The 13413-nt window shown below is 32.3% G+C and overlaps 2 protein-coding genes across 2 annotated transcripts; both read left to right on the top strand.

Annotated features, from left to right (window-relative positions):
- The first annotated feature begins 6819 nt into the window (after positions 1-6819).
- Positions 6820-11001, top strand: LOC114395251 (ACT domain-containing protein ACR9). The gene is made up of 6 exons (XM_028356977.1): positions 6820-7114; positions 7715-7933; positions 8022-8127; positions 9515-9863; positions 10205-10489; positions 10593-11001. The coding sequence occupies exons 1-6, from the start codon at positions 6961-6963 to the stop codon at positions 10737-10739; spliced, it is 1260 nt and encodes a 419-aa protein (XP_028212778.1). The 5' UTR covers positions 6820-6960; the 3' UTR covers positions 10740-11001.
- A 437-nt stretch (positions 11002-11438) lies between these two features.
- On the top strand, positions 11439-13150 carry LOC114395264 (enoyl-CoA delta isomerase 1, peroxisomal). Its single transcript, XM_028356997.1, has one exon. The coding sequence runs from the start codon at positions 12187-12189 to the stop codon at positions 12901-12903; it is 717 nt and encodes a 238-aa protein (XP_028212798.1). The 5' UTR covers positions 11439-12186; the 3' UTR covers positions 12904-13150.
- Positions 13151-13413: the final 263 nt, after the last annotated feature.

The following is a 13413-nucleotide window of genomic DNA, read 5'->3' as shown; positions in this document are numbered from 1 at the left end:
GAAAGGGAGGGTTTATATAACTTTCTGTTTTGAAAATCAGAATTCTAGAATGTTCTTTTTGTCTACTCCGCTTCTGGGTGGTTCCAGATTCTTCTTTATATCTGCCCACCTTGGACACGCAACGCTACTTTCTCCATCGACGTGTGAATATATTATCTTGTTTTTTAATATATTTCTACAACAAACACATTACCTACCTGTGTAGTTGGTTAAAAGATTTTTTTTAATCATATTCCAAAATTATAATCTTTTTTTTTATCTCTATCTATGTATATTTGATTTTATATTTTTAATAATTATTTATTCTTTTAAAATCATTTCAATATTTGATACATATTATCTTTGATTATCTTATTCAATCATATCATTTTAAAGTGTTCTCTTTTATCTTTACTTATATATTTGATATTTGATCTTCTTAGTCGTTTATCTTTTTTATATCTTTTAATATTTTTCAAAAATTTATTGTCAGTAATTAAAAAAAATAAAACTATACATCAATATTTAAATTGTTTAATTTAAATCTAAACATCATTTATGATCTATATATATATATATATATATATATATATATATATATATATATATATATTATGAAATTTTGAGAGGGTTCACGAGAGTAATTTAGGAAATGAAAGGGAAAAGGGGAGTGTACAAGTAACGACAGAAGTATAAATAGAAACTGCTTTGAAGAGTATAAATAAGCCCAGGCCCAAAACTTCTTAGGCCATTGCTTCCTGCTTTCCCATCTTCTGCTTCTTTCACCCCGTAAAAACTTAAAACAACCAAAATAGACAAAAATACCCTTTAGCACACCTCCTTCCTTTCATCTTTATGTGATTTAACCATTTGTTCTTGTATGCGACAATATATACCACCATCATTGCACTTTTTGGATAATTGGTTCATGTGCTTTTGCCCAACAGTTAAATCTTTTGGAGGGTTGGTTCATGACAAGTACAATACTCTTATTGTTGTTAAAAGCTCATGGATACAACAAGAATATTTAGTTGGGGCTTTATGTTAAATATTCTCATTGTTTGCTTAAATCCTTTGGCCTCTTTACTGAGGAAGGGCTTAATTGAAAGCCAGAACTGCATAATGGTATAATATTCAAAACTTCACTTCGTGAATTCTCACTGCATATAAGCAGTAATTAGCATTGTTATTAGGTTGGTTTTGAAATATTGGATCCAATATAATTTTTTCATTTCAAGAACAATGTAAAAATCATTTTTGGAATATCAAATCTGGATTACAAAACAAAAAACTTGTGTAATTCCAAATTTATAATTTTGATATAAGTAATCCAAAAAACTTATGTTCTGGATTACTTTTCTAGATTTGTGTATGCATTGTTCCAGAAAGGGCAGTTCACAAGTGAATATTTTTTTCTTATTCCAAATTCTTCAATCCAAAACATAAAAAAAAAAATGTGTAAAGAAGTCTATACTTAGAAAGTAACATAATAAAACCTTTTAAAAAAAAGTTTGAAATATTTATGCTCATGATAGAATACACATATATATAGTAAATATTAATAGTTATATACTCTTTAGGTATCGAAGGAACATTTTAGGTAAGGTGTCACACCCAACAAATGAAAATGATAGTCCATTTCATGCATGTGTTGGAAAATAAGGAAGTGTTTTTATTTTTATTTTATAAAATTGTTTTCTGTTTTTTAAAGTAAATAAAACTTGTTTGGTAAAAGCAAAAAATAATTTCGGTTATTATATATATATATATTAAAATAAATATCCACAATTATTATATATACACCAATTTAGATTTTTTAAAGCGAGTAAGAGTAAAATAAATAAATTCAATGTTTGATGAAAACTCAATGATTTGTTGTGCATGTTGTAAGTAATATATTAACTATTGATTTTTTTATAAATAACTGAAATTGCATATTTTACTCTCTAAAATAAATAACTCATTTTAAAAGAGTTGAATTTTACAACTTTTAACTTACCTTTAATTTATCCCACAAATTTTATGGTTAAAAATCTATATGAATTGACTTAAACAATCCCATCATAGATAGTATCAACTCCATTTGTTGTTGAGCCGTTGATTTTCTAGAGTTTATGAAATAATATAGTCTGATTTTTGGTAGGAGTGAGTAAATAGATTCAGGTTCATGAATTGGTCCATGGGGCTCACGGTCCACACGGGTAACAGATCAATTTTTTTAAATGATCTATGATTATGTCATATTTTTGGGTCCGTTCCGCTTAACCTGGACTATGCGGGTTTGACCCGTGAGATCCGTGGGTTGCCCGCATTAGGATTTTATTGCTTCAAATATGTAATTATTTGTTGTTGGAGATGTTTAAGTTTCATATTTTAGATTTATTACTTGGTTGTTAAGACATTATTTATTTTATTGATGTAATTGATTAATTGTTAAGATTTTGTTTACATTTGTATTGAACTTAATTTGATTGTGTTATATTTTTATTGAAATTGAAATTCTTTTAAAACTAGGCCTACGGATCAGCCTGTTTGACCCGTAGGGTGGGGGTGGACCAATTTATTTGATCAGTGTAAAAATGTGAGGCGGACTGACCCAATCCATTGTCAATACAGACTTATGCAGGTGAGCCTTACGTGGGCGGATTGACCTGCTTACCCTTCCCTATTTTTTAGTGGACAAGAAACCTTGCTGAATAAAGGCAGCAAACACTTTCAATTCTTTTGGTACCCTCTTTATGAAAACTCTCACCAAATTGAAAATGGTTGGAAGGATTTGTGGTCATCAAATTTAGTTTTGTTTGCCGACTTTTTCCTAATGTAATGTATTTATTCAACTGGATTTGTGATTGAGTTGAATTTGGTTAGGTTGTGGTTATTGCTAATCAACATCCAACTTGATTAATTAAAAACCCATTTTTATTTTTAAATCAAGTATAATTAATTTTCATAAAATCTACCTTAAATTGTCAAATATAATTAAAAGTGGGGTGGTTACTACGAAAACTAACAATTTATAATTGAATAATAGTTTTTTTAATTATTACTTAGTGTGTTTAAATTGAATTTTTTAACTATATATTTATATAGAAATGATTATTTTTCATTGAAAATGCATGGCAATTTCCCGTGAAAACAAACTTGGCCAGTGGCTCATTTGCATGGACATCTAAAATGAAATAGGTTAAGGGTAGATTTCCTTTTCACATTGACAAGCTATCATTTTCAACTATTTGTCGTTTTGCAATCAAATTGTTCTCTTAATACAGCAAGTTGATCAGTATTATTATCAAGCACTCTAATGATTGTACCAGCTTCATTTTGCGAAGCGATGGCAGATCCAAATGGCATGATGCAAAGTTTACCATAAAACTATAGACTAAATATATATACAATGTTATCTTTTCAATCATTTGCGTTTGTAGACTACTTTTATGAATAAAACAATGCAACAAGATTTAATTTACTGTGTGCTGCTTTTCATTTTATTTTAAAGGGAACACAAGTTGTAATATTAGCTGCTCAATAATGTATAAATTGCGCATCATTACAGCCGTTTTTAAGTTTGTTTTGGGTCATATATATCGCTATAAATTATGCAATGCTATATTATTTTTCCAACAACAACATATAGTTTAATGACACTCCAAATTATGCAATGCTAGCTAATAATTTTATATGATTAAGGTTAGGTTAGTGACGCTCCAAATTTGCCTATTTGAGCTCTTTTCTTTTTTTCTTTCTTTTTCTCTTTAGCTTTAAAATTTTACTCTTATTTATTTATTGTTAATAAAAAAATCTTTTAAAATTACTTTTATGTTAGCGTGACAATGGTCTCAACCCACATGATTAATGCGCTTTTATTTTGTTTAATATTATTGATACAGTATTATACGATTTAATTATATATAGTTATTTAAAATATTTCTTTGTCTTTTGCATTTTTTATTTGTTTTTTTCCTTAATCACATTCACATTGTTGATAACCATACATGCACCTCTCATTTGTTTCTTGACTTGTACCGATGTTTTGTTTTTTTTTTTTTTGGCTCTTTTCGGAAAAGTAGCGGTGGCTGCTTGTTGAATATAGTTGTTATAAGCACTACCCATTTGTTTGTATTTACTGTAGTGTTTATTATAAGATGCAAGTAACTAATTTATATATATTAAAAAAATTAATCAATTTGAAAGTATTAAATAAAACTGTATGAAACATTATTAAGTTATATTTCACGTCATTTTAGAACTGATGTTAATAAAGAAATATATGAAACATTATATATTAAAACTTATAAAAAGGATTAAACTACATTTTAATTTCAATTTCAACCTTATATAATAAGAATCAGAGAGTAGTTTGTAACTATTGTGGAGTGTGAACTATCCAAGGAAAGGGAAATGAAATCTCTGCACCCATGCACTTCAGTTGAAGGGATGCAGTTAAGAGTCTACCCTTTTTACTTTTTAAATATTTTTCACTTGTTATTTTTAAAATAAATAATAAGAAAAATAACAATCATAGTAATAATAATAATAATAATAACTGTGGGGAAGATCCCGGTCCAACAGAAGTCCTTGAGCATCATTTTATTTTTATTTTGGAACAATATAAGTCAACTTAAAAAGAAACATCATTCAATATTCAATACATGAAAAAGAAAAAAAGAATCATACTATACATCATATATTAAATTTAAAACGTTTTCAAATTCTCTTCGCTTGTGAGTAAAGGAAGCGTTTTAATAGGTGATGATTTATGTTATTATAGATCTGTCCACTCAATCTGGCAGTCCCCTCTCACTAATCTCGTTGTCTTCCACCCTTTCCTGTCTCCGAGGTCCCCATCACCAGCAACCACCGTTGAGGAGCAGCAACAACATATCCATTATTTCTTTTTATCATTTTTTGTGCGTTCCTTACTGTTTCATCCTGTGTCTTGCGTCATTTAATTCAATATCTATTTTTGCTTTGCGTCAATTTGTGTGTTCCTTGTTGATTGTGTGTCAATATTTGGTGTTGCGAGTGCGCATCAATTGCTTGCATTATTGTTCATTCCAGGTTCGTTATAGGTAGCAACCCAATTATGTTGGTATTTTGAGTTGAAATTTGTGTGTCAATTGTTGGAATTGTTGATCCAATTGTGCTTGTTAAGTCAATTAAAAAAATTGTTGTTGTGTTCATCTTCATCATCGTGAAATTCAAAGCAAGTATGAGAAATCCTTTGTGGCTTCCGCTTCCATTGCCCTGTAATAAGATTTGGAATGTTGATTTGGTTGTTGTTATGCATGTAATTTCATTCGATTTCGTCGACATCATCTGTGTACAAAAGAAAATATGTCTCCAGACAAAGTCTATTGTTGGATAAGACAAGAGGAACCTCTTTCTGTAGGCCCACTGAATATTACATTTACAAATGTGCTGCCGAACGAACCTCCACCCTCCACCAATAATAAAAAAAAAAACAAACCAATGCACAAGAGAAAAGTTCTCCCTAAAAACAGTACTACTCCATTTTTAAGTTCCTTTTTCAGACCTTAAAATAGTTATTCCTTTATTTATTTGTACTTTAATTTATATATTATAATATACTGCTATAATATATAAATTAAAAATATATATTTTAATTAAATAACAAGATATTGTTATTATTTTTCCTCTTTTTTTGTAATTATATAAATAAGAATATAATAATTAATGTTATTATACAAATTTAAAATGTTTGCTATATAGTAAATACTAAATATAAATATTTCTTTTTCATTTAAAACTGATATAACATTTACATGACTTTTCTATTTGTGTTAAGAGTTGAGACAAGTTTGAAAGTGAACTTTTGTCGTGGAATAATTTTTTATTAGTTAATAATTTAAACTTTTACACTGGTATTATATACTGATTAAACTCTACTTTCATAACATTTTAAGAATTAATTTAATAACATAAAATTCACTCTCAACAATATATTTTACATTACATTATTGCATCCTACATTATATTATTGCTTCTCTGTTTATTAATAAAATTGAGATAATTTAAAATAAGAATTCCTGTTACTAATTAAGTGACGCAAAATACAAAATTCATTTGAAGTTACATGTACTACTATCACAATTAAATCGTTGAGTACATAAATTCATGTAAGGCGACAAATATAACATAATCAAGTTAATAAAAAATACTAATACATCCTCTAAAAAAATACTAATACAAAACGTGTGCATCAATGACATCCATTAACAAAAATGGCAATAAATATTAGTCTAATAGATAATAAACAAATGTTAATTACCACCTTAAGGTATTAGTTAAAAATTAGATATAAAAATATTTTTGTTGGGACCTCATAATTTTTTAGGTTTTTTTAATGATTTATATAATAAATATTTTTTTTAGTTTCTTAACTAATATGCTAAGAATACTTGTTAAAAATATTTTAGTAATAATACAATTCAAATATTATAGTGACTTGAGTTTAAATTTTATTCTAGGTTATAACCGCGTAAATAAATAATTTATAAGTATTTTCTACGTGATTTGAAATTCAATATAATTTTAGTAGACTCTTGAGAATTAATTCACTTAAAATTTTTGTAATAAAAAGTTAAAAATATACTACTTCTAGTCTTTTATACAAAGAAAATTTGGTCCATTCTTTTGGTCATATTTCTGAGTAATATAGTCTTGTTTTTTTAAATGTATAAATTAGTAATTTCTTTTATATTATTAATTTATAGTATAAAAGCCCATTAATGACCCATTAAGGAATAATTATTTAGGTCTAAAAAAACAATTACGAAAAATAGCAATTATTACTTAGAAACACATATATATTACGCTATCTTTAATGCAATTCAGCCTTCCTCAAATTTCATTTTGTTCCTCACCCAGTCACCAACCCCGTTGTCCGGAGCCACCATTTTGCGCTCCGGCAATGTTCTTCCCGGTGGCCATCGTCCCTTAAACCCACCACACTTCAAAGTCATGGGTATTCCATGGGACGACGTCGTTGTGATCCAGCAAGGGAAGGATCACAATGAGCCCTGCATCGTCACCGTCAATTGCCCCGACAAGGCTGGTCTCGGCTGTGATCTTTGCAGAATCATCCTCGAGTTCGGTCTCCGCATTACCCGTGCTGGTATCTCTCTTTTCCCATCTGGGTTTCTTCTTTCTCCAACAAATCTCAAATCTTTATCCATCCATTTTACTCTTACATACATCATACATGCTTCGGTCTTCGGTCCCTGGTTTGAATCGTCCTGCTAACTGAACTGAAACTAACAATTCTAACAACTAACATTTGCCAAAAAAAAATAAAATTACATGCCTTCTCTCTCTGTTATGGAGACTCTTTTTTTTTTTTTTCTTTTTCATGGCCCTTATTTTTAGCAAATAGTTAGCAAACATATAACATGCGTAAATCAATTGACACGAGGTTGTTCCAATTTAATCAGTAGTCTGAAGTTGTTCCAGTTTAATGAGCAGTCTTGAATTCGAGTCATGTGTTAAACATACAACTTGAGATTGTTTCAGTATATCCAGCAGTCTCGAATTCGAGTCCTGCGTTAAGCGTTGCAATAGAGAATTTTTCGCCCACAGTGATAAGAGTCTTACTGTAGTCTCTGACCAAATAAAAAATAGCAACCGTTTGCGTAGTTTGATGTTGTGTTTATTCATTGTTTGGAGCTATGTTTTGTTTTTGTGGCTGTTTTCATGTGTCTATTGGATTGTGGTGCAGATATTTCCACGGATGGAAGATGGTGCTACATCGTCTATTGGGTTCTTGCACATCCAGCATCGCTCAACGTTGATTGGGAGAGTTTGAAGACTCGGCTCCTTTCAGCTTGCCCTTCATGTTTGCTTTCCTATCACTTCAATCAGCACTCCACTAGTCCTTCACCGCCTCCGATTTACCTGTTGAAGGTTTGGTGTGTTGATCAAAAAGGATTGCTACATGGTAACTAGTTTCTGTTTTGTTCTCTCTTTTGGTTGGTTATCACACATGGAGTACAGTTTTTGACACTGTTTTTTTCCTGTTCTTGTAGATATTAATGAAATCCTGTGCAACCTTGAACTTATTATTCAGAGAGTCAAAGCGATGCCAACCCCAGATGGAAGGGTGTTAGACATGTTCTTTATCACTGATGGGATGTAAGTATGAGATTCTTGTTGGTATTCTGCATCAGCTGGATTCTCTTCTTTACACCATTCAATCTATTTAGAATTTTCTACAACATATGTCTCCGAAAGTGGGAAGTCAAATTTATCTGGAAGTTGGTCTTTGTGATTCATATGTAAAAGAAAGTCAAATTGGTAGCAGAATTTATGATGATATTCCTATTGAGCACCAGTTTCTCTTTATCTACTGAGTACGCAAAAATACTTGTGGCTTCTAAAGATCAACATGATTTTCTTGTTTGATGACAAATTAGCCAAATTTGTTCTTATTTTATCTCTATTTGCATTACCATCTGTTATCTGATAATCAAGGGATGTAGAAACGGAGTGGATTACTGAATGAATTGAGGAAAAGACTGCTATTTGAAACCTAGGATCGAATCATGTGTTTCCAAGAATACGGTGCTGATGGAATAGAATAATTATGATCAAAATATTGTTGCTGCAGTTGATTTTTCTGTTACTAGTAAAAGGATTAAGGACAAAATGGGTCGAAAACCCAAGAAATATGATGTTTGTGCTCCAAATTTAAATAATCCGTGCTAGACTTCAAAATTAACAATAAAAATTATATATTTTATGGGTATGGTTTGGACTTCGCTTGCCAGGAGCTCGCTAAGGCCAGAAGTTATATAAATTATTAAGCTCAAGAATTCTGGTTAAAATTTCAAACTATCCTGTTCAATCTTGACAATTGAACATTACTGCAGTTGGAACTAGGGGCACTAATTTGAAAATTCTGCATAACTTATAGAGGAGCCAAGATGTAGCTTTAGGCAGAGAGGTGAAACTTTGCTCACAGAAAATGAAAGGGAAAAAAAAGACAAAGGCACTGAATAATCCCACTGGCTTGGGTGTGGCTATCCCAACTCTTGTATGAATGGTGTTCATCCTCTCTATATAAAAAAAATGTGCACACAAATATGTTCAGAGTTCAGACAGCCCAGTGCAAGATTAGCTTTAAGTCTTCGTTTTAGTTATTACCTGTTTTCAAGTCCTCCAAAGGGAGGAAGCCTAAATTTGTTATATAGTTTCTACCATTTCTTGTACAGTTCATGATTATTTCACTTAAACAGAAACTGTTGATTGAAGTTGGATTTTTCAAAACCAGAAAGGCCAATTATATTGTCACAAAATATATTCATGTCATGTCATTTGTCATTGGCTCAATGTTTAGCTCTCTTAATTGCTGCATATGCTCTAATTTTTCATGTTTCACCTCAATTCTTGTAAAAATCAATATAAATGATAAAATTCTTGATTTGGATGGAGTGTATACATGTTGAATCTGTCTGCTCATGTATTTTTGTAGGTAGCTAGTAGCTTATGCTAATTATGTGATATTTTGTAATAAAAACAGGGAATTGCTTCACACCAAAAAGAGGCAAGATTATGTATGTGAATATCTGATGGATGCTTTAGGAGAGAGGTGTATCTCCAGTGAACTTCAGTTGGCTGGGCCTGAATACGGACATTTGCAGGGATTTTCTTCTCTTCCACCAGCTTTTGCTGAAGAGTTATTTAGTTCTGAGCTGTTAGACAAGTTGTCTTTGCATCCTCTCAGCCAAGATATGACAACACTGAAGACACCTACTGTTACTGTGGATAACTCACTGAGCCCAGTTCATACCCTGCTTCAGATACAATGCGTTGATCAGAAGGGCTTGTGTTATGACATTATGAGGATTTCTAAAGACTCTGATATTAAGGTATTCTGTCCTGAATTGTTATTTATGCATGCACATGGCCTTTTGCAGTTCAGCTTCTCCCCTAGTGAACCATGTTTGCATCAAACTAAATCAAAGGAAGCAACCTGATCAGAGAGTAAACAATTTGAAACATGGTGGTAAAGTCTTAATTATTAAGGAGAAGCAAGTAACTTGTTGAAATTTTGTTATGGCATTCTCTGTGCATCTTTTTTAATCTTCCCTTGTTATGTGTTGATCTTATTCTGCTCAATCATTCTTGGATTCCTTTTTCACAGACAATTAGTTACATAAATTCTTAGTTGCAATGAGTTATTATATATCATTACATATTTTTCGATCAGGTTGCTTTTGGTCGATTTTCTTCAAGTGTGAAAGGCTTTCGGAATATAGACTTGTTTGTCCAGCACAACGATGGGAAAAAGATCATAGATCCTGAAAGCCAGAAAACCTTGTGTTCATGCTTAAAAGAAGAGATGCTTCATCCGTTGCGGGTGACGATAGTGAACCGGGGTCCAGACACAGAACTTCTGGTTGCTAATCCTGTGGAGCTGAGTGGAAAGGGGAGACCCCGTGTATTCTATGATGTTACGTTGACTTTAAAAGCGTTGGGAGTAGGCATTTTCTCGGTAAGTTTTTATGTTTTAAAGCTTATTGTGACAATGTTTGATGTTCTTTAAAGGAATCTAGTAACAGTTTCTGAATAAAAGCTCTTTCATTGTTGTATTGTAGGCTGAAGTTGTTAGACATTCAACACAAGAACGTCAATGGGAAGTGTATAGATTTTTGTTGGAGGAAAGCCGTGACTTTCCATTGACCAGAAGCCAAGCAAGAACTCAGATTGTTGACAAAGTTAGAAGAACACTGATGGGCTGGTAATCTGGTTCAGTATCAAATGAAAAGGCACTTTCCGTTCAGTTTTTATGTTAAATATCAATTTGGTTTACCGTTTGAATATGGTTAAGTTAGCAGGGTATCTAATTAACGACAAACATATACTTTTAGCATTGTACATCATCTTATGTTTCTTTTATTTGGCTTTAGTGAAATTTTTTTTTCTGTATATTGGTTTTGTGTTCAGCACCTAGACGATGTGGAGTGGTGGGCGTGATCTAAAAACAGTGCCCATTTGCTTATCCTATTTTCTTTTTACTACCTCCTCCGTTATTTTATAAATGTGGTGCAAGAGAAAAACAACTTTCATTTTAGCATTATTTTTTACTTATATCTCTTATAATATTATTAAGTATGAATTTGTGTAATTTTTTTAAAAAAATTAAAATTTAAAATTTAAACAAACTTTTTATATGTAAACGTTTTTTTAAGAAGTAAATAAGATTTATTTCTTAAAATTAAAAATTACTTTTTTTAAGCATAGTAAAATAACTAAATTAATACTGTAATCATTTTTATATTTAAAACGACTTTGTTATTTTGAACTTAATACAGTTTCTTTTTTTTACAAGAATATAGTTTCTTATTATAATATCAAATATTCACTTTATAACCTAGGTCTTCTCTCTTACACCTTGAATGCATGTTTGGATTAAAGTGATGATCTATTTTTTTTTTTTTTACACCAATTGTGTTTTGCATTCGATATAAAAAAATTGTTGAAATAGTGTTTGTAATCAATAATTGTTTTCAATATGGTTGAAATGTTAGTACACTGATAGAGATAATGACGAGGCACATAGTATTATTTATTCAACCATGTTTGCGTTTCAAAGTTAGTTGCAGAGAAGGTCATGGTATTCGCCGGCGTCTAACATTAAATAGCTTTTTTTTAAAATTTATTTATATATGAAAACAAAATCAAAACAGAGAAAATACCATTCAATTCAGGCTAGGCTAGGCTGGTCAAGGAATTAAATTTGTGTTTGGTGGTGAGGTAATAAAAAATATTTATTGACCGTTAGATTTATGAAATTATAATGGACGGTCAAATTTCTTTCAAGAAACTTTTTGTACCGGTTAAATATATTTTAATACACAGTTGTTTTTGTATTGTTTTACCCCTTAACTATTTTAAATATAAATAGTCATGAACATATATTGTTTTACTATCTTGACCTTTTCTTAACATATATCATGAATATATTGACCAGTAAAATTCTCTTTCTATCTCAATGGGTAAAATAGTCATTAAATTACACAGAACAAAAAATGTCTTTTAAATTCATTAATGACATAATGATAATTGTGCCATTAAAAAACTCAAAATAGGAAGAAAATTTTACAACAATGGATTATATTTGTTTGTCCATCATCATACAGAAAGAAAAAACTTCTCCAGCGGAGTCCACGCCTTCAATTCAAAGCAAAGATGTGCACTTTGGAGAAGAGAGGCAGCATCTTCATCCTAACACTCACCGGCGATGGCGAGCACCGTCTCAACCCAACACTCCTCGATTCCATCCAATCCTCCCTCCGCCGCGTCCGCCAAGAAGCCACCGCCTCCTCCGCCCTCGTCACCACCGCGCACGGCAAATTCTTCTCCAACGGTTACGACATCGCCTGGGCCCGATCCTCCGATGAGGTCAAAGAGCGCATGATCCTCATGGACTCCCTCCTCCGCTCCGTCGTCTCCGATCTCCTCACCCTCCCGATGCCGACCATCGCCGCCGTCACCGGCCACGCCTCCGCCGCCGGCTACACCCTCGCCCTCGCCCACGACCACGTTCTCATGCGCAGCGACAGGGGATTCCTCTACATGAGCGAGCTTGACATCAACCTCGTTATTCCCGCGTGGTTCGTGGCTCTCCTCGAAGCCAAAATCGGCTCGCCCGCGGCTCGGCGCCACGTTGTCCTAAACGCGGCTAAGCTCACTGCCAAGGAGGCGCTGCGGCTCGGCGTCATCGACTCGGCTCACGACAGCGCCGCTGAGACCGTTGAGGCTGCGCTCGCTTTAGCCGCGGATTTGGTGAAGAGAGGATGGGTTGGACACGTGTACGCTCAGAATCGGAAGGTCTTTCTGGGTCGCGTGATTCGAGCCGTTGAAGATACCTCTGAGAGAAAGTCATACACTACTTCACGGCTTTAGCCTTTTAGGATAGGGGCTCGTGTGACATGAAGACATTTATTGGGCCGCTTTGTAATTCTTAGTATGTTGGGCTCTGAAGTCCAATAGTTCAGTGATTGTTTTAACGTTTTTAATCACTCTGGGCCTATTTTATTTGTAATATGCACTGTTGCTTGTTGTACCTTCCTGGCACCCCCATTACATTACGGATTATATGGGTTAAAAGTATATTTTTAGTAGATCAAAATACGATCATGTTTATTTTTCACCTCCTAAGTTTAAAAATGTAATTATTTCTCAAGTTAACTCTATTAGGCTAAATGCTGACATGACTAATGGAATGACACCTCGTTGCCTGTTGCGTGTCATTTCTATTCCACTCGGCTTAATGTTGCAATGCATTATACCTTCCAGAAACTAAAACTAAAACCACACTTTTTACATATCTAGAGTGAATAAAATTAAATTTTTACATATTTCAACACTAAAAATATATCTTACTATATTTTATATACATTGATCCTTAGGAGA

Source organism: Glycine soja, chromosome 18, assembly GCF_004193775.1.
Source record: "Glycine soja cultivar W05 chromosome 18, ASM419377v2, whole genome shotgun sequence".
Classification (NCBI taxonomy): domain Eukaryota; kingdom Viridiplantae; phylum Streptophyta; class Magnoliopsida; order Fabales; family Fabaceae; genus Glycine; species Glycine soja.
The sequence above is the reverse complement of the archived record's forward strand: the minus strand, read 5'-3'. Positions and strand labels throughout refer to the sequence as shown.

What these genes read in the sequence shown, in the direction of transcription:
- LOC114395251 (XM_028356977.1), top strand. Translation starts at nt 6,961, where the DNA reads ATGGGTATTCCATGGGACGACGTCGTTGTGATCCAGCAAGGGAAGGAT. An exon ending in CTAAAGACTCTGATATTAAG is followed by an intron (nt 9,864 to 10,204) that starts GTATTCTGTCCT and finishes TTTTTCGATCAG; the next exon opens with GTTGCTTTTGGTCGATTTTC. An exon ending in TGGGAGTAGGCATTTTCTCG is followed by an intron (nt 10,490 to 10,592) that starts GTAAGTTTTTAT and finishes GTTGTATTGTAG; the next exon opens with GCTGAAGTTGTTAGACATTC.
- LOC114395264 (XM_028356997.1), top strand. Translation starts at nt 12,187, where the DNA reads ATGTGCACTTTGGAGAAGAGAGGCAGCATCTTCATCCTAACACTCACC.